This window comes from Pelodiscus sinensis, chromosome 19 (genome assembly GCF_052426305.1).
Source record: "Pelodiscus sinensis isolate ZL-2025 chromosome 19, ASM5242630v1, whole genome shotgun sequence".
Taxonomy (NCBI): Eukaryota; Metazoa; Chordata; order Testudines; family Trionychidae; genus Pelodiscus; species Pelodiscus sinensis.
In genome coordinates, this window is record NC_143070.1 from 20,590,606 (window position 1) to 20,613,791 (window position 23,186).

Below are 23,186 nucleotides of genomic sequence, written 5' to 3' on the forward strand. Positions count from 1 at the left end.
GGAGTCTCCTTCTTGAGAGTTGCCCTTGAGGCCTTTTTGGAGAGTTCTCCTTTCCCACGACTAACTGACCTAGAAGACAGACTTCTCTGTGGAGATGGTAAAAGCCTCCAAGAAGGCAGAATTTAATACAACGGGGAAATTAGCTCAAGTGGTAGAGCGCTTGCTTTGTAAGTGAGAGAGGCAGTGGGATTGATACCCCCATTCTCTGAGGGGGGAAATCCCATTTTTTCTTCTTACTGGCAGAACCAGCCAGGGGGGCTAAGTGGCTCCAATCGCCCCTCCACTTCCTACTTGCTCTCCCCAAAAGCCAGCCATGCTGAGACAGAGAGCTGCTGGACACCAGCCCTCCTGGGCCAAGCAGTGGCAGGAATACTGGAGGCAGGTTGCAGATGTGGCAGAATTAGCTCCATTGGAAAAGTGCTGCCCCTGCACGTGAGAGGAAGCAGGAGTCACTCCCATCTTCTGCCTGGTTGCTGGTGCTGAGGGGCCGGCCCCTTTCCTGCTGCCACGACTCTTATTCCCACAATGCACTTGTGCAGGGGTCATTGGTCTTCCTGCCAAGGCATGTGGCTGGGAGCCAGGACTCAGGACCCTTCCCAAAATATACAAATGCCCCCCCACCCTCTGTTCTGCTCACACGGGGGCCACAATGATACCCACAGCACATGCCGAGGGCCGCAACTTAAGTGTGGTTGTATGTATATGCAAATATTTATGCAAATATATTCAAAAACCCTCTTTCACACTGATGGGCATGAATACAAAGATTAAGGCAAGACTACAGAACACGCAGGCCCTATGAAAGTCAGTTCTGCTGATGTTAATAAAATGCAATACTTTCCTAATTTCCACCCATATGACAACACTTTTAATGAGCAATGGCGGTCCAGGAATTTAACTACTAAAACACATCTCAGCAGAAGACCATTATATTGACTACTTTTTTGTTTTGGCTTCACAATTTTAACAAATCAAACAAAAACTTCCAATACAATATTTACTGAAATATAGATACAATCAATGTGAAGTTAAAGGCACTGAGGGGAGAAGTGGAATGGCTAGAAAAGAAACCCAGGAATTCTGCTTCCCAGAGTCTCTTCCTTCCCCTGCCCACCCCACCAAGCACTAGCTCCCACAGTCCTCACAGAGCAGAGACTGGAATTCTCAAGTCTGACTAATATACCCACTGCCCACCCACAGGGAAGGAAAGAAGTCAGAAGTTTTAACACCCAGTTCCTGGCTCTAACCCTCCCCCAGAGTAAGACACCCCTCAGACTCTTGCTCTAACTCAGTGCCCTTTCCCTCCCACAGAGCAAGGGGAATAAATCTAGCAATGCGGAGGGTAAAGCCCTGGATCTCACTGGAGCCATGGGTTTTTCCCTCCAGGTACTGGGGCCTGGCCCCACACATGGCTCCAAACGTTCCATTGAAGGCACCTCTACTCTTCAGACAGTCTTTAGACTCTTTACGCCTTAGAAACCTCATTTTTTGAGGAGTAAGGGTTATTTCGAGGGAAGGCCCCATTTATTTCTCTCTCAATAGCGCTATTTTGCAATAGTGCCAGTCCGCAACTATGCAAATGAAGCACGGGATATTTAAATTTTGGATGTCTACATTTGCATTCCTCTCTTGAAGGAGGAATCACGTGTAGACATACCTTTAGTAACAGAATATTTATCTGCATTTAAGTACAGAAGAAAAGGCACTTAAGGCTGTTTCTGTGGTGTAGCGGCGCTCATGTTTGCTTAACTGGCAGAAAGTCACTGATTCAAAACCATGCAGAAACAGAAAATCTTTTCCTATTGCAACTCCCTTTGGTACCCACAAGGCAGTTCCAGGGCCTGCCCCCTAGTGTAGGGGATGGCATGTGTGTGCTGATTTTCAGGAGCACAGGGGAGACAGCTCAGCAGGTTAGGCAGAGATAGGAGGAGGCAGCACTGGGCTTGAGGCTCCTCAACCGTGCCATGGCAGGGACCAGAGCATTGCAGCCACATAGGCCAAGGGCAGCACCTCCAGCCTCTGGGACAGCTATAGCCTTTGCTGCAAGGGACACAAAATCAGGTAAGGTTCCCCACAATGCCCAGATCCCAGCCACCCAAAGACCTGGCACCCCCAGCTTGCTCCAACACCTTCCCTTTTTCCTGCACCCTCTCTCCTGGCCCCACACAGCACTTCTCAAGCCAGGCCCTGCAAGGAGCAACCAGGGCAGGAACCAGCCCTAGGAGCTCAGCTTGCACCGGAACCAGCAGTTTCCCACCACATCTCGCTTGAGAAGCGGTGACTTATTCCCCTGCTGCTCGCCTCACATCTCTCGTCTCTGTTCCCTTCAAAGGTCTCCTCCACCTCAGAACCTGCCTCCTCAGGGTGCTGCCCCTCTGCCACTGGGCTGGGAGTGGGCGACTCCAGAGTCTGTGCACTTGGGCTGAGAAGTCTAATTGGGACTCTTCCATTGATGGCGTTAGTCAGCCGGATCCCAGCCAGATCTATTCAGTAGTGCTGCCCGAGAGGTAGCTTTCCCAATGTCTATTGGTATTTCCTGGGGCTTTGTGTAGAGGGATTGGGCTTAGCTACGCTGGAAATGCCTCTTCTTTGGAAAGCAGCTCCCAGGAGTTCATGGAACTTCTTCTCAGCTTGGAAAAGGGATGAGCAAGGGGCGATGGGACAGGGGTTATGTAATGATGACAGGGATGCAAAAAGCAAATCAAAAATTATTTTTTCTCCTACTCAAGAACCAGGGTGCTAGAATGAAACTGGTAAGACACCAAGTTAAAAATAAACCAAAAGGAAGCATTTTTGCACCCAGTGGAACTCCTTGCAAGAGGATGTTGAGAAGGTGAAATCTACAAGAAGGTCCAAAAAAGAACTGGATAATTTAATGTAGGAAAGGTCAATCAATGGCATTTAACCAGAATGGATAGGGAAGGTGTCCCTAGCTTGTGTATTCCAGAAGCTGGGACTGGGTGACGGGAGGGATCACTTCATAATTGTCCTGAGGATTCCCTCGGGACAATGAAATTGGCTGCTGTCATGAGACAGGATCCTGGGGTAGTTGGACAACTGGCATGGCCCAGTCTGGCTGCTTTGATGTTTTGTTTGGCTTTTCTTGTCCCCTCTGGGCAAGGGACAATGGAACCCCCCATCCCGAAGTGGACAGAAAATGGCCTGCGAAAGACTAGTGTAAGTGAGCAAATATGCCCACTTCTGTGTTCCTAGTGGTTAGGATACGGCACTCTTGCTGTTGTGGCTTGGGTTTGATTCCCAGTCAGGGAAACCAACCTGAAATTTCACATGACAACTGCCTAATTGTTTTTTTCACCTCACTGTCACATGTTACAGCAGCTGTGACCTAAGAGGTTACTTCAGAGCTCCTTCCCATTCTTCCTCACTGTGAAGACAACACTTGCCATTTTCAGAAGGGGCAGAGCTGGATGACTCAAACTGCCCTCCTCTCTCCTGCATGGGCAGCGCTACAGGAAGCTCCCTGGCACACACAGCACTAGCCCAGCGCAGTGTCAGGTTGGCACAAAATCCATTGATTCAGTTTTGTTGTTGAAGGAGACAACACAGAACTGGCTCCAGCCCCCACTCAGTAACTTGGGGAAATGACCCACCAGGCCTGGGCACCTAGGAGAGGCAACAATTCCCCACAGGCCAGGGCAGAGCCTCCCTCTTACACAGTCATGGAGCCTTCTCCCCCTGGTCCTGCCTCCCCCTTCACTCAGCTCGCACTGATTGGTGCTTCCAGGAAGGGGCCTCACTGCTAGAGCCGCCTGGGCAGGTTCTTGCCACAGAGACACATCCCAGAGCAGGACGGATGCTCAGACTGACACTGAGTGTTGCTCAGCACTAGGGTGAGACAGGAAAGGACAAAAGGGTCTAACAGCACCTGCAGCCTTTAAGAACAGTCCCCGACCCCACCCCCATGTACCAGCCCTTCCCTCCGCCCTCACTGGGCTCCACTGGGCACTGCCTGGACTCAGGCCTCCCCAGTGCCAGCCTAAGAGCTCATGGCAGCTGTGTGGGCAGAATTCCAAACCCCTGGCTGGGCAGGGCTCATTAAGCAGCTGTGGGGCTGAGCAGGGAAAGCGCTGTGGGTTGGCGGCAGATGGAGTAGTGGTTCGCATGGCAGCCGGCCAAGGAGTTAGGCTGGGTTTTTGGATGTTCTTTACTGCTGCCCTGTCTCTGTTTTCTGACTCACCCTTTCCTGTCCCCTGGTCTTGCCCATCTCTGGCTTCCTCCTGGCTGCCTCCCGCATGGGCTGAGTTCAGGAGCCGGGTTGGTGACCTGCTCCACCGACACCTCCCATCAGTCTGCTCCATCACTCAGTGCATGCCAGGGAGCCGAGCAATTGTGCCATTGAGTGGCACTCTTTGCCAGCCAATCAGCTTTGTGAGGAGGAGCATGGACGCTGGGGCAAAGAGCTGTCTTGTTAGGCCAGCAAGGAAGCAGCCAATGCTCCACCCCCAGGGAGCTGGCTGGAGACCATGTGGAGGGAGTCACTGCCTCTCCCCTGTGTAGCAGGCACTTTCCCATTGGGCAACTCTGCCCCCTGGGGCCTGTTTCCACCACGTCTGTCACTGCGAGGCAATGGAAGGCTGAGTCCCAGCAGCTTTCTACCCCAGTGTGGCTGGCTTTTGGGGAGACAACGTAGGAAGAGGGAGGGGGCCACTAGAGACACTTAGCCCCCTGGCTGGCTCTACCTGTGAGAAGAAAAGTGGGAATTTTTCCCCAATAGTGGAGAATATGGGTACCAAGCCTAATACCTCTCACTACTAAGTGAGTGCTCTGCCACTTGAGCTAATTCCCCTGCTATAGCAACAAGAGACCTCTTGGAAGCTTCTACCTTCTCCACAAGGGCATCTGTCTTCTAGGTCAGTTAGTCAAGGGAAAGGAGAATTTACCTTCCTTTTTTCAGTGAGACAGTTGGCAAGGATGCTTCACACTTGCAATCTCCCCCTCTCCAGGAGCTGTCCAAATCCCTCATTAGCAAATAAGAACATAAGAATGTCTGTGCTGGGTCAGACCAAAGGTCCATCTAGCTCAGTAGCCTGTCTGCCGACTGTGGCTAGCACCAGGTGTCCCAGAGAGGGTGGACCAAAGATAATGATCAAGTGATTTGTCTCCTGCCATTCTTCTCCAGCCTCTGACAAACAGAGGCCAGGGACACCATTTCTATCCCCTGGCTCATAGCCTTTTATGGACCTAACCTCCATGAAATTATCTAGCTTCTCTTTAAACTCTGTTATAGTCCTAGCCTTCACAGCCCTCCCACTTCAGGTGCTTTGCCTTCCTTGTCCTCCGGTTCACCAGAGTTTTGTGCCTCCTGCTGGGTGTTTGACAACCACTGGAGCTTGGTCTCCAGACTGAGCAGACAGGCCTGATGCCATCACAGCTGCAGCACAGGCCACTGGCTCAGTCCGTGCTGTAGACAGCCAGACAATGTGAATGGAACAGAGGGTCAGGGGATACATGTAATAGGTGAAGGGCCCTGAGTCCTGGCTTCCAGCCAGAAGCCTTGGCACAAAGACCAACAGCCCCTGCACAAAGTGCATTGTGGGAATAAGAGCTGGGGCAGCAGGAAAGGGGCTGGCCCCTCAGCACCAGAGAACAAGTGGGAGCAAATCCTTGTGCAAGGGCAGCACACTTTTCCAATGGAGCTAACCCTGCTCCACCTGCAACCAGTGCTCCTGCCATTGCCTGGCCCTGGGGTCCAGCAGCTTTCAGTCCTGGCTTTGTGGGAGGCCAAGTAGGAAGGGGCCACTGGAGGCGCTTAGCCCCTGACCTACTCTGTCTGTGAAAAGGAGGGAAGAGGACACTCCTGTAACTGGAAGGGGAATTAATCCCACTCTTTCCTGTCTGCTAAGCACATAAACTACCATTTGAGCGAATGCCCCTGTCTTCGTATTCTACCCTCCTGCCTCACCCATCTCATTCCAGACCCCACACTAGCTCTGCTGCTGCCCAGGGCTCCATTCCAAAGGGGTCACTTGGGGAATAATTTCCCTGTGGGCTGGATAGCTCAGTGGCTTAGCATGCTTTGCTATTAATGCCACAGTACTGGGTTCCAACCCCAGGCTAGCTGCTGACTGTCCAGGACAGATGGTCAGACACAAAAAATGAAACAGGAAGAACATTCTGCAGGCAACAGGTCAGAGTCCTGCTGGGAGAGGTTCCATCATGAACAGACTTTGTGCAGGGCCAGCCATGGACTTTCCTGCCCTCTCTGTTACCTCCTTCACCTGGGGCTGAATGAGACTTGGGCTGCAGGCCAGTCCTGCCCAGCTGCCTTCCCCAGTGGGAGGAGACAATGTTTATGGCAGGGCTCACACATTGCCCCAATGCACTGGCCTAAGGGCCTGAATTCTTGCTGCCCCTGGGGTGCACCCACCTATTGTGAAAGGGTCACATGAATGAATATCAATACTTGACTGACAATGCACCTCAAGTGGCACCAAATACACAGCTGAAGACTTTGATATGTAAGTTCAGACCAGCATGTACACCATGGCTGTCTGTCTAAAAGGACTGAGTTATGCATGGACAGGTGACTTGCTCCTGTGAAAAACTCCATTTTGGGAGGTACTTTCACACAATGAGAAGAATGGAATTTCCTCCACATAGGCAAGGGTATAAAGCGATTCCCTGGGGGATCCACATCTTCATTCCAGCTTATCACTTCAGGAACATCTTTGATATGAATTGAGCCCAAAAGGACTGGTGACCCATCCTAACAATGGGAAGGGCTCCAGAAAGATTTAAGATAATGATTTATTCCATCTCTGCTGCAATTCTGCACCAGGAACAGTGCAATTAGTGTATTCAATTTGTTTCATTCTACAATTTTACTCTCAACATTTTCTTTCTTTCATTATTAATAAATCTTTTGGTTTTAGATTCTAAAGGACTGGCACAGTGTGCTCTTTCAGGTAGGATCTAAAGTATAAATTGACCTGGATATGTGGCAGATCTTTTGGGATCATGAGAACCTGCTTGGATTTGGTGCAATTGGTTTTTATAGCCTTCATCTGTGAAAGGTGTGGTACTGGATGTGGCACAGGAGAAGTTGAAGGGTTGCTCTTCAGTGTGGATTTTCCTATATCTAAAAAGTTCTGAACTCTGAAGGTTTTTTCACACTCATGGCAGTTACACACAGTGTTCCATTGAATTTTTGCCACACGGGTGCAGAATGAGTTTTGTTACAGGTATGTGATGGGGTGCTTGCACCCTGCACTGTGGTCAGGGGAGGTGTCACACTCTGGGACGAGATAGCCTCACTGCATTGGCTCTGCTGTGCATGATCCCAAGCCGCGGAGGTAGGATGGCAGTGGAAAGCACTTGTGTGCACCTGGTTGCATTCAGCCATGCTGGCGTTCCTCTTGCAGGAACTATAAATGTTCCCAGACTGCAGGGGGAGGAGAGAGAGTCAAGAGGAGCACTAAGCATGGAGGCAGCAAGGGTACAAGGGCCTGCCTTGAGTGAGCTGGTCCACCAACCCCAAGTGGGGATCACCTGGCGAGGGATGCCAAGGGTGCCAGAGGAACCAATGCCCCTGTCTGGGGCAGGCCAGGACCTCTCAGACCTTCCTGAAGCTGGGGGAGTGTTTGCGATACCAGCAGGGGTCAGTCCCTCCCAGGTCACCGATCCTCAGGTAGGGGTTCCAGCAAGAGCAAGGCAGCGAAGATTGCTAGACCAAGCTGAGCAATCCTCACCGCAGCTGTCACTGAAGTCTTCATCCCAACCAACAAGCCTGGTTGTGATTCTGACCTTAGCGATGGAGAGTGACTACAGGTAGGCAGACACTGCATGGTAGGAAGTGGCCCAGGGTGGGAATACTTGAATTGCCCCTGGGGTTTGGTGAGTTTTGGCTCATCCCACCAACCCTTTCCCTGCCCTTCGGGCCCTGGGTTGGGACCTGATGGAAAGGCCCACGTCCCCCTACCTCCAACCCAGGGGCTGACCCCTTTGCTAGCCCATACTAAGATTACCCTGTTGTTGCACTTGAGCCGAGAAGGCTGTGCACTTAAGTAAGAACGTTTCTTGGGGGACAATAGCCTGGAAAGCTGTGATTCTGTTGATCTGAGGCCCTCACTGGAGAGTTCTGGCCGGAAGAAAGTGTGGTATGTGTTAATCAAGGACCCTACTCATAGACATTAGCCAAGGTGGTGATGCTTCTGTTAATTAAGGGGCTGGGTTTCGTTAATAAAAGGGCCTCTGCTGGACAATTTGGAACAGGGTGCCAGTGTTTGTTTTTGAGGGATTCTGGGGTGTGGCTTAGGCTAAGCCCAACAGCATGACAGTGTACCCATAGGCAGGGAATGTATGACACCCCATCTCTGTGTTGGTACAAAAAAGTAAGGAGTGAGGCTCAGGGTATTTGGATTGTGGGAAGGAACATAGGATTGGGGCAAAGAGTTGGACAACGCAGATGTGAGGGCTGGTTCTAGGGTGGGACTGAGGCTGAGAACCTCTACAGCAGAGCCACACAACAGCTACTCAACTGCTCTGAGGTGAGCTGTGTGGCAGACCGCGCTTGTTCTAGTGGCCCCAGCCAAAGCTAGAGCCATAGCTGGCACTTCCTCCAGCAGCCTGGCTGGAGGGAGCAGTAACTGTGCTGCAGGTGGTTTATGCTTTTGCAGCCTTTGCCAGGGCCTGAGTCACAGCAGCATCATGGGCACTGAGTTCTTCAGCAGCCCCAGCCCAGAACCACGTGCCAGTGGGGTCACTCCAGCAGCTGCTCCAGCAGCCAAGGCCAGAGCCAGGGACACATGGTAGTGTTCCACCTCAGGATCACAAGTTAATTCTGCAGGTTATTTGAGGGATAAAATAGATGGCAGATGACTACAGAAATGATCTGCACCCAGTTCATATTTAACAGCCTAAATCAAGTAAAGGAGAACAATTCTCTCTGACCCTCTATATTCTTGTCACTTGTGAAGGCATCAATCATTCAATAGTGTTGATTGTGCCAATGACTATTTTTCTTCCTGTGGAAGTTATTTCTCTCAATCTTGCTCTCATACCCACATGCACTGTGTAGCGGCAACTAAAATTTTCTTAATGGATGTTGATTATTTTCTATTGATGCTAAATCAATATGCAATTGAAGACAACATATTAAAGGGACTTTTCTATGATTCACAGGGGTCTAAAGAAAGCAGATACTATAAGAAAATAAATAATTAGATTATGTCCTATATACAGTGTAGGAATGTGGACTGAAGAAAAAGAGCTGGATAAAAGTTTCTGGTGATATCCCTAAATTCATCTTCTAAATGTCATTAAATTGTAACTGCAGGATGAGTTTCAAGAGTCAATGGCGAGGGACGGTGTATTCATTTTTTATGCTTTACAAATTACTGCACTTTGACTGGATTAGACTGGAGAAAAGTGGAGGGGTTTGACTGGAGGAAAGTGGACGGGTTGGGAGGAAGGGGACATTGCAAAAGTTAGAGGCAAAGGGGGCACAATGCAGGGACGGTGGTAAAGGGTGCACAAGATGGGGGTGCAGCGGCTGAGGAGCTCATGGATGCAGGAACAGTGGAGCAAGGCTGGGTGGGAATGAGATGGGTACCCAACTGGGAAGTTTTCAGGGTGCACATATGCAAGGTTATGCACCTTGGTAATTGTCGTATCTCAGTGTTTTCGTACCTCGGTACCTTCGGTGGTCTGGACTGTCAGTGTCAGCGTCGTCTGGTCAGGGTTGTCCTGGCGCACTCCTGACAGGACTTCTACTCCATTGTTAAACTCTCGGCTGCGTGCTTAACAATCGGTACTCCCTTTTTCTAGTGTTAGACCCCGTGCACTTGGGTCAACACAAGAGATCTCTGAGAGGCCCCGGAAACGACAGATGCAGGCAAGGTTTGAAATCAATCGAGCAGGTTTATTGTCAAATGCGAAGCTCTACCAGTTGGTAACAGAGATCAGTACAATGTTACACCACTGGGCACTATAGCCCGCGTTGACAAGGTTCCAACACTGGGCAGGCCTATTGCCATATAACAGATATTAACAGCAGTCAGTCAGAGTTAAACTACTGTGCATTCTGTAAGTTTAGGCAATGACACCTGCCGTTCAGGCACCTAGTGCGACCCCCCCAAGGTCGGCCGGAGAGCACCCTCTGCGGTGTCCTTTTATAGACAGGTACAACTTACATCATTTCTTTATGTACCAGGTTACCACCCTCTGTTGCCTAGTTACCACCCCTCACCTTATGGAAGGGGGGCTTACTTACTATCCTTCATGCTGTCAATTCCGACCCGGTCCTGAACCTAGGTCGATATGTGCATTAATTTTTAGGGAGTCTTTGTACCAAGACATTTCTTATTAAGATTTTCCATTACTCCCCTTTGGCTTACAGTCTGTACCCAGTGCCTCCCTATGTCCTTCCATGCTCGACCTAACTTACACAATCACACAGTTTATCAATAGGGCTTCTTTCTTGGCTCCTGTGTTACTGAACCAAAGTCTTGCTCATTAGATTGCAGGCCTGTTGCTGTTTTCATGTTACAGGCCTCTATTTAGGCCTGCTGACTCCATGTTACTGACCCTCAACTTACTACAGTAATTATCCTTGGTTTCAGTATTTTTCTTCCATAATTTAAACTGAACCTGTGTGTGTGTATGTGCACGCATGTGTGTAAAAATTCTCAGTAACTTGTGGGTGTCACCGTGGCACACATCTGAACAAGCACATAGGATGTCACTCTGTGCACAAGAAAAAACTCGCTCTATTCATGGATGGAAAATCTTAGAGGGAATTTTGGTTGAGGGCTCCAGCTAGGGGTGTGATCTCAAAGATGGAGAGGATTTGCATGTATGCCACAGAAAGGCTACATCCAGGAGAGAAAACTCCCATAAGTTCTCCCTCACCCAGTTCAGGTGCTACTGTGAAGGGGAAGGGAGACCCACCTATCCCTGCCATGGTAGCTTTGGAGCTGGGGCCATGGGATAGCCTACTGTCCTCTGGCCACAGAAGGACTCAGCTGGGGTTGAGACCAGTGGGTAGAGGTATCTTTCCCCACCAAAGCCCTACAAGCTCACATGTCATTTAATAGGCTGCGGCACAGCCACCTGGCCACATAGCTTAAAGCTGGGGTCACCGACCAGTCGATTGCAATCAACTGGTCGATCTCGAGGCCTCGACCAGTCAATCACGAGCAACAATGGAGGAAGCAGCAGCTTCCCACGGAGTGGACAGAAGTCCTACAGCTGCGCATCGCTTCCAGGGGTTCCAGAAATGCACTAGCTGTTTCCTTGCCCCAGATCCCTGATGTTCCGGGAACTTACAGGGTAAGTCCCCAGAGGCTTTCCTTTCTCTGCGGGAGGAGGGAGTCAGGCCCAGAGGCAGCGCGTGCATGGGCTTCCCTGCTCTGCCGGGGAAAGGGCAAGTCAGCATCAAGGGGTCACATGCACGGGCTTTTCTACTCCATGGAAGGAGGGAGTCAGGCCCCATAGAGGCACGCGACGGGGCTTCCTTCCTCCATGGGAGGGAGGGGTCAGCCCCGGCAGGAGTGCGCAATGGAGGCTTCCCTCCAAGGCTGGTGTAGGGGACTCCCTGACCCCACTGGCACCCCGCCCCCAAACCCTGTTCCTGCCCCCCAAACCCTGTCCTGCTCCCTGCCACAGAACCTTCTCCCCCACTGCAGAAACTCATCCCCTGCCCTCTTGCCCCTCGTTCCCTCTCCCCGGCCCCCCTGCTGCAGAAACCTGTCCCCCCCGCTGCAGTCCCCATGGGCACTTTGCCCCCTACTGCAGAAACCTGTTGCCCTCCCTCTGCTGCAGAAACCTGTCGTTCCCCCCCTCTGCTGCAGAAACCTGGCACCCCCGGTCCTCTGCCACCCACTGCAGAAACCTGTCCCCGGCTGCAGAAACCTGTCTTCATGGCACCCTGTTTCCTCTCCCTCAGCTCTTCTGTTCCTGCCCTCAGCCACAGAACCCTGCCCCCACTGGCACCCTGTTCTCTGCCCCAGCATCCACTAGCACCCTTCCTCAGTACCATGTCCCCTGCTCTCAACTGTCTTTTCTGTGGGTCAGTGACCCCTGACTCAAGACAGGTTCCCTGCCCTTCTCAAATAAATACAATGCAGAAATTTTGTGTTTGACATAGTATTTTATTTAAAAATGATGCCTGGCCAACAAACCTCCAATTGGGGCCAAGCCCCCATCTGGCCACAGCCATTCCTGCACTCCCCCTTCCCCCAGACCCTCCCTACATCTGAGCTTATCATACACTGGAATCCCCTGCCCTGAGCCACTCACATACCCCAACCCAAATTCCTGCACCTTCACATCCACAAGCCTGTGGCTTGCTTAGTACCCCAACACTGCCTGGCCTAGAGCCCCCTCCCCGAGGCAGCGTCCCCTTCTCCACCTCCTCCTGCATCCAGATTTCCTCCCAGAGCTTGCACCTCTCACCCCTTTCCACGCCCAAATCCCTCATTCCCACCCCAGAGCCTACACATCCTGTCTCAACCCAACAAAGATACGGCTAGACTGCATCTTTGATATCCCAGAAAAACTCTTCTGCATCCAGGGATGTGTTTGTTCTTCCACTTTTTTTAGTGGAAGAGCAAACATGCTCTTTTGGTCACCCCTATATTCCTCTTTCCACAAGGAATAAGGGGGCTTCCAAAAGAAGGGGTTTTTCTGACATTTGGTCCAGTCCAGACAGGCCAAATGTTGGAAAAACCTCTTCCTATTGAAGAATTGGGGGGGGGGGGGAAGCAGCAGTATACGGACTGGGGATAGCAAATGATGGAGAGAAGGAGAATAGAAAGGGGCAGGGATTCAAGAAAGGGGCAGGGCAGTAGATTTTGGCTTGGTCTGTCATTTAAAAAGGTATCTTGGGTGTAAAAAGTTTGGAGACCACTGGCTTAAAGGGAACTCAGGTTATAGGTTTCTCACCTCTGTGGGTTCTCCAATGGCTAACAAGATTTGAGCTCTGACTGAAGCTTTTCCCACCATCAGAGAAGCTGAATAATTTCTCTCCTCTGTGGACTGTCTTACGTTTAACAAAGTCTGACCTGTTTTTGAAGCCTTTTCTGCAGTCAGACCTGTTATGAGGTGACTCTCTGTATTATCTAATGGTTAGTAAAGCAGGAGCACCAACTGAAGCTTATCCTGCAGTCAGAGCAGGTAAAGTGAAGGGTCTCTCTCATGTGTGGGTTCTCCTATGTTTAACAAGGTGTGACTTCTGACTGAAGCTTTTCCCACAGTCAAAGCAATTGAAAGGTTTCTGTCCTGTGTGTCTCCTCTTATGGGTAACAAGGTCTGAGCTCTTCCTGAAGCTTTTCCCACAGTCAGAGCAGTTGAAGGGTCTCTCCCCTGTGTGGGTTCTCCAATGGATAACAAGGTTTGACTTGTAGCTGTAGCTTTTCCCACAGTCAGAGCAATTGAAAGGTTTCTCCCCTGTGTGGGTCCTCCGATGGGTAACAAGCTCTGAACTTGTACTGAAGCTTTTCCCACAGTCAGAGCAGCTAAAGGGTTTCTCCCCTGTGTGGGTCCTCCTATGGGTAACAAGGTTTGACTTGCAGCTGTAGCTTTTCCCGCAGTCAGGGCAATTGAAAGGTTTCTCCCCTGTGTGGGTCCTCCTATGGGTAACAAGGTTTGAACTCGTACTGAAGCTTTTCCCACAGTCAGAGCAATTGAAAGGTTTCTCTCCTGTGTGTCTTCTCCTATGGATAACAAGGTCTGAGCTGCCACTGAAGATTTTCCCACAGTCAGAGCAATTGAAAGGTTTCTCTCCTGTGTGGGTCCTCCTGTGTTTAACAAGGTGTGAATTCTGACGGAAGCTTTTCCCACAGTCAGAGCAGTTGAATGGTTTCTCCCCTGTATGGGTTCTCCTATGGAGAACAAGGACTGAGCTCCCAATAAAGCTTTTCCCGCAGTCAGAGCAATTGAAAGGTTTCTCTCCTGTGTGGGTTCTCCTATGTCTAACAAGGTGTGCTCTTCTACTGAAGCTTTTCCCACAGTCAGAGCAGTTATGGAGTATTTCTTTTGTAGGTATTATCTGATGGCTCATACAGTGCAAGTGCTGACTGAAGCTTTTCCCAGAGTCAGAGCACTTGAAGAGCTTCTCTCCTGTGTGAGCTCTTTTATGTTCAATAAGAGTTTCACAGTCACTACAAGCGCAGGGTGTCTGTTGATGGGGGATTTTCTGTTGAACAGTTTCTGTGTTTCTTTTCTCCTCTCTGCTTCTGTGACTGGATTTACCCTGTCCCTCTATTGGATGGTTTCCGTGCTGCCTTTCTGGGCTATGCTGACTCTCACAGGTCTCTCCCTGCTCACATATCTGGGAAACATGCCCTTCAGGTCTTCCCAGTGACATCCCATATGGAGCCACTTGCTCTGGTTCTTCCTGCTGAAGACTCTTCTCGTGGTTCTCAGTCAGCATCCCATCACCTGTTGGAATAGAGAAATAATCCAGACAAGAGCTATTGTCTATGATGAGCTGAAAGAAAACTCTGAAAGAAGAATAGAAAAGGGCCAGAAACTCAAATAATGATTGAATTATCATGAGCTGAGTTAATTCTCCTCCTTCACAACCCTTCCATAGAGAAGAGAACCCAGCCTTTCCCCACCCACCATGCTCTGACTGGAGTTGAAGACAGGCTGAAGAGTCAGACAGACTTCATGAAAACACACAAGTTACACCTGCTATAAACTGGTTTCTGAGTGAGTTTTAACTGATTGGTCACATGTGTGGGTGCCACTGTTGATCTCCCCTTCCTCCCAGCTCTGGGAATCTGGGACCTGCAACTCCTCCTCTTGCTCCACCCAGGAGATCACATGATCTTTTGAGACTGGAAATCCTGTTTGGAGAGCAATGAAGCAAATGCTGATCTTGTTCATTAAAGTCTGTGACATTACTGCTTCCAGAGCCAGGATCCAAGTCACCCACCCAGAGGCTCCTTTCCCCACCTTGCAGAGATGGGGCTCTGGCTGGTACAAGATCCCAGGACACACGCACCAGCAGTAAAGGTGCATCTCCCCCCACCACAATCACGGGAATGGCCCAGTGCATTCCCCAGAAGAGCTGAGCACTCTGCTGCACTCTCTAGGGTACAACTCAGTCTCCCTCACAGCCCATTCCACCCCCCTGGCATCCCAGGGCTGGACAGGAAAACACTGCTCAGAAGGGGCGCTCTAGTAAGGCTAGTTTGATAACCAAGGTCCCTAAGCAGGGTTCAGACTGCAGCTGCTACACGGCAGGTCACTAAGACTTGGAGATGAAGGACTGAGCAGATCTCTACTCCCTAAGGCTCTGCCCACAAAATTCCTGGCTGGTGGGCTGGGCTTCCCCGATCTTTGGCTCAGATGTTCTACTTGGGCCAGAAGGAGGCAGAAGAACTTGCCTGAGCATCTAAGTGAATCCTTGGCTAGTTGCTTCAGGTCCTGGCTGTGCTCCTGACTCTTGATCCCAATTGCCTGTGTCTGGGTGGGCTCTGCCAGCTGCCCACAACAGTTGCCATTCCCGCGGCTGCCCAGGGTAGTGCTGGGCTTCTCTTGGGGCAAGCTGGGGCAGAGCTGGGCCATGCTGCTTTTCTGGTGCTTGTGGCTGTTGCTCAGCTCCCTCTCTGCAGCCTCAGTTCTACTCTGCCAGCAGCAGCCTTTCTGTGGTTTCCTAGTGTGGCTCTTCTGGGGACCCTGGCCTTTGATTTGGTGCTCCTCTAGGGTTGCACAGAATCTATCACCTTTACACCTTGTGAGCGTGTTCCCCTCAGCTTTGGCCCCATCCCTTCTCGGAATTTCATTTAGTTTTTGGAAGATCCACCTGTGACATGACCATGGAGATCATTGTGATACTGCTGTTACACAACTGCAAGAAAGCTTGTGTGAAGTGTGCTGTCTGCCATGTCAATGGGAATGTTCTGATGTGATGACTATGACTATCTTGTTTATGTCCATTGTTTTTGAACTAGAACAGGCTGGGCTTTGCAGAATGTTGGAGCAGTGGGTACTAACAAATCAGGCAAGCACATTCCTGAGCAGGAGGAGGCCAATCAACACACAGATCTCCGCAGTAGTTGCAAACACACAGTCCTAAGAGATGGCTCAGAAAGACACTGACCCTTGTGCACAAGAGCGGGATGAGGGGATAATGGATATGGATGTTTTGTTCAAACAAACAGGCAGGAGGCTAAGGGGGTAGAACACACGGAATGCAGCATGCATCTTGTTTGTGTCAGTGTATGAGAAGAGAAGTCAGAGGAGGGGCATGTTGATGCTGGCTGAGGGGCAGCATTCTGACTGAGCTGGTACTGTTATTGGGTTAGGACAAGTCTCATTGTACCTATGCCTGAGGAGCTGGGACACTAGCACCCTGCTCCTTTCACAATAAACCTGGCTGAGCACCTTAGACTCCGCATGGAACCTGGGTCTTTCTTAGTGACAACCCTGTGGAGTGCTGCATGGGCAAGCCGCATGCTCTGCCAGTGCCGCTGGCATCAGAGGTCCAGAAAGGGGTGCCCTGAACAGCTGTAATGACTCTCTGTGGTGCTAGCAGCAATTCATATGGCACTACATTTGCTATGGGAAGCAAAATTATCAATCACAGCAGCACCCGGGAACTCTGGTGTAAATAAGAACCGCACTGTGCTATTGGGGTGCTCATATGGGGCTAAGAATCACCCCTCTTTAGTGTAGCTATCTTTCCCAGCTCTGAGAAACACAGTCTATAATAACTATTGCAGACGGAGGTGACCACACAGAGAGAGTCTAAGTGACTTGATCAAGGTCATACAGGAAGTCTGTGACGAGCAGAGAACTGTATACAGGTCTCCTAAGCATGAAGCCAGACAATCAAAGAGGAAGAAAAAGTCCCTACCAGAAGATATTTCACTCTAAAAAGACAAGACAGATGATGTGATTTATCTCCACTGAACACAGAGGCAAGTTAGTCCCAGAGAGAATGAAGCTGAACTTTAAAAAGGAAACCCAGCCTGTGCCTGAAATGCAAGGAGAGCTCTGCCCCCGTTTCTCTATTACCCCTGAGAAAACACTCTCAGAGCGTGAACTGCCCCTCATCCATCATCCCTCAGCTCCAGCACCCAGCCCCTCCCACTGGAAAAAACCCAGCATATCAGAGATTAGCCACAGACAGGGAAGGGCACCGCACCCTCCTTCCACAGGCTCAGCCTGCTGCCACAAGGGGACCCTGCAGGCACTAATAGCAGCCAGAGCCAGACCCACAACTCTGGTACCTGCCATTCCTGTCTGAGTCCTTCCACTCGCACCTCTGGCCAAGGCACAACATTGGCAAGATGGTGAAAAGCACATGGAGACTTTGGTTGTGGGAAGAGCAGCAACACTGTTATGTCCCTGAAACTGCTTCTCCTGGAAGCGGGTATGGAGGAGACAGTCTCTCACACAGAAGCCAGGATTATTGGGGCAGATACTCCTGACAGTGGGAGGCAGGAGCAATGAGGAACCCTAAACAAAACCCAACCCAGTTGCTCCAGAACCCACCCAGATTCTCATACCCAAAGGGACAGGAATCCTTACCCAGCCAGCTCACAGCCTCGTAATTCTCCTGCATCACATCCCAGTAGAGGGTTCTCTGGCCCGGATCCAGCAGAGCCCATTCCTCCTCAGAGAAATACACAGCCACCTCCTCGAAGCTCACCAGCTCTGCCACAGCCATCTCCTGTTCCTGGCTCTGCAGGGTAGGGGCTGAGCTGGGGGAAGACATGGGTGTTCTGCAGCCTGTCAGGAGAAGAGCCTCATTGGAATGTATTGTAACAACAGATGTAGCACACAGGGACTCTGGCACCAAAAAATGGGATGAGAACTACAAATATACGAGTAAAATGCAAAATATTTGTATATACAATGAAGTAAGAGAAAAGTAAGGTGGGTACTTCAGTGGCTGCAGGATGGGGAATTACTTTCAGAAATACAGATCTTGATAAGTTTGCAAGTACAAAATCATTTTCTAAAGCAGTGGTCCCCAACCTTTTCAGGTTGGCGGGCGCCAGCGGACGTGGCCGTTCGCCCGCCCGGCGCCAGGGGGCAGGGACACTTGCCCGCCCGGGGGCGGCCCCCCCCAGCCGCATGGCCGGGGGCGGGGCCCCCCCCATAGCCACGCGGCCGGGGGCGGGGCCCTCCCATAGCCACGCGCCCGGGGCCAGCGCGCCCTCCCCCCCCGTAAGCGCCGCGGGGCCGAGGCGCCCTCCCCCCCCCGTAAGCGCCGCGGGGCCGGGGCACGCGCGGTGCCCCCGGGGGTGGGGCCAAGGCCGGAGCCAGCAAGGGCACGCGCGGCACCCCCGGGGCCGGGACCTGCCAGCCCAGATTGCTCCGCGGGCGCATGTAAAGAGCCCAGCGGGCGCCATGGCGCCCGCGGGCACCGGGTTGGGGACCACGGTTCTAAAGTATCTTGGAGCTTTCACATTTAAACCATGGCCTGTAGTGAACATTCAGGAAGCAAAATCTACCCAAGTGGCCGGCGATGTGAGAAAGCACCAGGCTGAGGGTGACCGCATTTCCCTATGTTGGATACTGGACCACTGGTAAAATGACTCTATTCAAGTGAGCTCAGCACCAATTCATCAGAACTGAGCAACACAATGGTTCAAATTAACGTCAAATCTCTCGTTAAGCATAATGACTGTAGCTAGAGCCTTCTTATCTTTAAGGCTTTAGGATTCAAAAGGGCGAGGGAACACCCCCCCCACACAGACATACACACACCTCTCTCACATGATTAGGTTTCTGGCAGAGCTGACTAGGGATGTTAAATATCAGTTAATTGAACAGTTGAGTAACCTCAAAAATTCTTATGAGTCACTCCACTATTCTATAGCCCGTAGAGGTGCGGATGGCAGCCAGTGTGTTCCAGCTTGATTCCTGATGAGCCCCCTGCCACTCTACACTCCTGCCACTCTTATATATCAGAGGTAGTAGTACACAGTGCAAAGCGAGACCTGATCTGAGAGGGGACTAGTTGAAAAAGCAGCTCTCCCCATGGACCAGCTGCCTGTTGCCCTGGGATGCTACCTCTGATAAAGTAGCATGGAGTGACAGCAGCCCCTGAGCTCTCGTCCCTGTTTCCTAACACACTTTAAATGCAGAGGCACAGTGGGGATAGTTCTCAGATCCTCTTCAAGCCTGCTAAAAATGTACTGGCAAGTGTGTGGGTGGGTGGGGGAGGAGCATGCTATCTATACCATTAACCTATAAGTTTTTGCTTAATTGGTTAACTGACTAGACTATTACAACTCTAGAAGGCTATGTCTACACTGCCCCTTCTTGCGCAAGAAAAACCCTCTTGTGCAATGCCACTATGCTGATTATTTTCAGAAATAATAGCATTGTGCAAGAGGGTTTTTCTTGCGCAAGAAGAGGCAGTGTAAATAGCTCCTTCTGGCGCAAGAGCCTCTTCTGAAAAAAATGGCGGCTCATTAGGTATGCAAATGAGGCTCCATGATATTCCACACTTAGGCTCATTTGCATATTTCTCATGCAAGAAGCCGTGAATGTAGACATAGCTGAACAGAAGTTGTTGCTCTCCTCTGAGCCCAGTTTGGCAGAAGAAGGACACTCCCTGGGGCAGCCCCTGGACCCCTGTTCCCTATTTGTGGGTGAGCAGGGATCTGGCAGCAGCAGAACTCACCAACTCTGATGGGGAGAGAGACAGAAAATATGGGACAATTTATCCATTTTTAAGAACAAGCCACAACCCTGCAGCAGGCCTTTAATCTCGCATGGGCAGCAGGTTTGTATAATTTTTGGTGGTGCCCCATTAGCCACGCCCCCTGACCCCCATTAGCCACACCTCTGGAGAAAACATGCTCAGGGCAAGATGGACAAATGACCAGAAGTAAAAGGTGTCATGTTACCCCTCTCGAAGGGCTTTTCCCACCATCCTCCTACCAACAGGGATTAGTTTGGCCCCCACCATACCCCCCTCATGCAACTATCCTGCAGTTGCATTAACCCAATCTGTGTAACATTAATTCGGGGGCAGAGAGGCTGGGGAAGTGTTCCCTCTAAGGCTACGTCTAGACTCACAACTTTTTACGCAAGTAGTCGTTCTTATGCAAGAACCCACAGAGTATCCACACTGCCTGCCTGCTCTTGCACAAGGAAATTTACAGTACGGCGTGGTAAGAGAGGGCATCTTGTGCAAGAGCTATGCTCTTTTCTAACAGGTGTAAGCTCTCTTGCGCAAGAGGGAAGTGTGGATGCTCGACAGGGATTTCTTGCACAAGAAACCCTTATGGCTAAAATGGCCATCGGAGCTTTCTTGAGCATACACACTGCCATAGATGCTCTCGTGCAAAAGCACAGCTTGCACATGGCAGTGTGGACGTGTTCTTGTGCAAGAACTCTTACGCAAGATGTTCTTGTTCAAGAAACTGCAAGTGTAGACATAGCCTAAGAGTTTCCGCCCATGAGCAAAATATATTTTGTGTTGTGTATCAGTGCTTAGTTCATGTGGCTTGTTTGGATGTGCCACTGTGGCACCCAAGATATTACAAAATATTTTTAAACCTTTACCTTTTCTCTCTGCTGCCATGTCTCCTCCCCTTGTTCCATCAGCTCCCCCAGTGCCTGCTGCCGCCAACTCCTCACCCTCCTCTGCTGTCCTGACTCCTGCTCTTCTCACTGCCCTCAGCACTCCTGCAACCTGCCCTTCTATATCCCTTGTGCCCATTCCTCCAGTAACCCCACTCTGATCATGTGAGCTACTCCTCCTCATCCCCTCTTCTAACACCTCCCTCTACAAACCTGCCCTGCCTCTCTTCTCTGGTGCTGGTCCTTCCCCTGCAGGGCTACGTCTACACTGGCCCCTTTTCCGAAAGGGGCATGTTAATTTCACAGGTCGTAATAGGGAAATCCGCGGGGGATTTAAATATCCCCCTCGGCATTTAAATAAAAATGTCCGCCGCTTTTTTCCGGCTTTTAGAAAAGCCGGAAAAGAGCGTCTACACTGGCCCCGATCCTCCGGAAAAAAAAGCCCTTTTCCGGAGGATCTTATTCCTACTTCAAAGTATTTATTTTTACTTTGAAGTAGGAATAAGATCCTCCGGAAAAGGGCTTTTTTTTCCGGAGGATCGGGGCCAGTGTAGACCCTCTTTTCCGGCTTTTCTAAAAGCCGGAAAAAAGCGGCGGACATTTTTATTTAAATGCCGCGGGGGATATTTAAATCCCCCGTGGATTTCCCTATTAGGACCTGTGAAATTAACATGCCCCTTTCGGAAAAGGGGCCAGTGTAGACGAGCCCCAGGTGTCTGCCCTTCTGCTTCACCTCCAGAATCCCCTGGTACCTGGACCTTCTCTTACTCCTGCACCCTCCTGGTGCCTCCCCCTTCCCTCACTACCCCTGCCCCCTTTTTCCCCTGATGCCCACCCACCCACTCACCACCCTCTGCCCTCATGCCCTCACACATGACTTGCTCCATCACACCCTTCCTCATGCCCACCCCTTCTTTTAAGCCTTCTCTCAGCACCTCTTCCTCTATCCCCCAATGCCCTTACCCTCTCCTCTCCCAGCATCACCCTGTCCCCCTCCCACTGACACCTCCCCTCCTGTCCTTTTCCTCATTGTCTGCACTTGGCCCCCTGGCATTTGTCTCTCTTCTACCCTGTCCCTTTGGTGTCTTCCCCTTTTTTCCCCCTCCCCCTCCACACAAACCCCTTCCTCTCTCAGCCCTTCCCCTAACTCTAACCCTAACCCTCCCCTACCTTCTGCCTTCCACTTTGCGGGGCTGGAGTCTTCATTCCATCCCCGGACTCTGAATCCGCAAATTAGCTGCATGGTACAGTGCAACACAGCACCCTGCAGTTGTAAAGTCCTGGGCCGTGACTTTACGGACATCTCCCCACCCACTTGTTTGAGCATGCCACGCATGGCAGCAGCAAGCAGCAAGGGGGAGTTCAATGAAGGTTGTGCATGGCAGGGCCGGGGAGAGACGCTCTGTGGCCGGGATGGGCGGATGCACGGTGGGGCCGGGGGCTGCCCCAGCTCCAAATGTTGGTGGAGTATGGGCACCACGAGCCCATACAACTCGCTGCCCATGCCTGGGACATCTGCTCGCTAACTAGAGTGCTAGGCAGGAGGCAAAACAATAGCTCTCACAGGCAACCTCCAGCTGCTGAATCTAACCCCCTTGGGGCAGTGTCCACCTCTCAAGTAGGAAAGGGGCATCTTCTCCAGGCACTGGCCACCCACACAGAGCTGGGAAGTGGGTGCTGTCCCCTCGCCTGTATTTTTACAAACACTGTAAATGCTCCTCACCCTCGGGGATGTATTTCTGGCAGGGCCCGGATCCTATTCTTAACCCTGCTGCCTGCCCCAATTTTACCCTTTGGCTTCTCTCTTGGCCCTGCAGTCAGTTTGGCCCCTGCACAGACTTTGCCTCCCCTGTAAAAAAAACAAACTGGGTGGGGGGACCTTTTGCGGGCAGGGGCATTCAAGTGAGAAGCAAAACTGAACAAAACCCAAAAAACCTCACTGATGTGGCCCCTGACTCTCCACATTCACCACACACCAGGGTGGTCCAACCTAGTAGATTTTGTGTGGTGCAGACAGTGAGGGGGAGGGGGAATTTAGAAAGCCAGGGCAGGCTCCCCAGTACTGGAGTTTTCCCTGAGCTTCAGGGGCCTGTTCCAGGCAGGGTGGGGCCATGTCCGACCCCAGGTTCCCAGCTCCTGCCTGACAGCGGGAGCCAGGCCGCTTGGAGCAGACGCCGAACAGGGATTCTCCAGGCCCTAGAGCCAGGCCAGGCCACGGCGGGTTTCCAGGGGCTGCAGCTAAAACGTTTCCCCGCGTCCCGCCCCGCGCGCAGGTGAGCTCCCGGCAGCGAACCGCCGCCCCGGCCAGTCCCTGGGCACGTGGTGCCCACCAGACCCCAGCCCTAGGATGGCCCCGGGAAATCCCCGCCCCCCGGGCCCGTTTGCAAGCACCGCGGATGGGTCCCTCCCCCGTCACTTCCGATCCCCCCCGCACCGGTACGGGCAGTTCGGCCCCGAGCAGCCCCCACCCCGCACGCACCGGGCTGCTGCGGCCCCAGCAGCTGGTCTCAAAGTTCGCGCCTTAGGACGCGCGGCGCATACGCCCCCTTCTTGGAGCATGCGTATTAGCCGCGGCTGAAACGGCTGCCCTCACTCTATGCGCAGGCGCAGACGGGAGTTGGCCCGCGCGGGCTTGCGGGGGTGGGAGGAATGGAACGCTGGCGTGCTTAGCT

At 51.6% G+C, this 23,186-nt stretch overlaps 1 protein-coding gene across 1 annotated transcript; it reads right to left on the reverse strand.

Moving 5' to 3' along the window:
- Positions 1–9,386: 9,386 nt before the first annotated feature.
- Positions 9,387–23,132, reverse strand: LOC142821444 (uncharacterized). The gene is made up of 3 exons (XM_075912422.2): positions 22,994–23,132; positions 17,503–17,703; positions 9,387–14,400 (listed from the first exon to the last, which is right to left on the reverse strand). Exons 2-3 carry the CDS (start codon positions 17,687–17,689, stop codon positions 13,154–13,156), a joined length of 1,434 nt encoding a protein of 477 aa, XP_075768537.2. The 5' UTR covers positions 17,690–17,703; positions 22,994–23,132; the 3' UTR covers positions 9,387–13,153.
- Between the last annotated feature and the right edge of the window lie 54 nt (positions 23,133–23,186).

Coding starts and splice junctions, on each gene's coding strand:
- LOC142821444 (XM_075912422.2), bottom strand. CDS start 17,689: ATGTCTTCCCCCAGCTCAGCCCCTACCCTGCAGAGCCAGGAACAGGAG. Junction 14,401..17,502: donor CGAGGCTGTGAGCTGGCTGG/GTAAGGATTCCT, acceptor CTATTCCAACAG/GTGATGGGATGCTGACTGAG.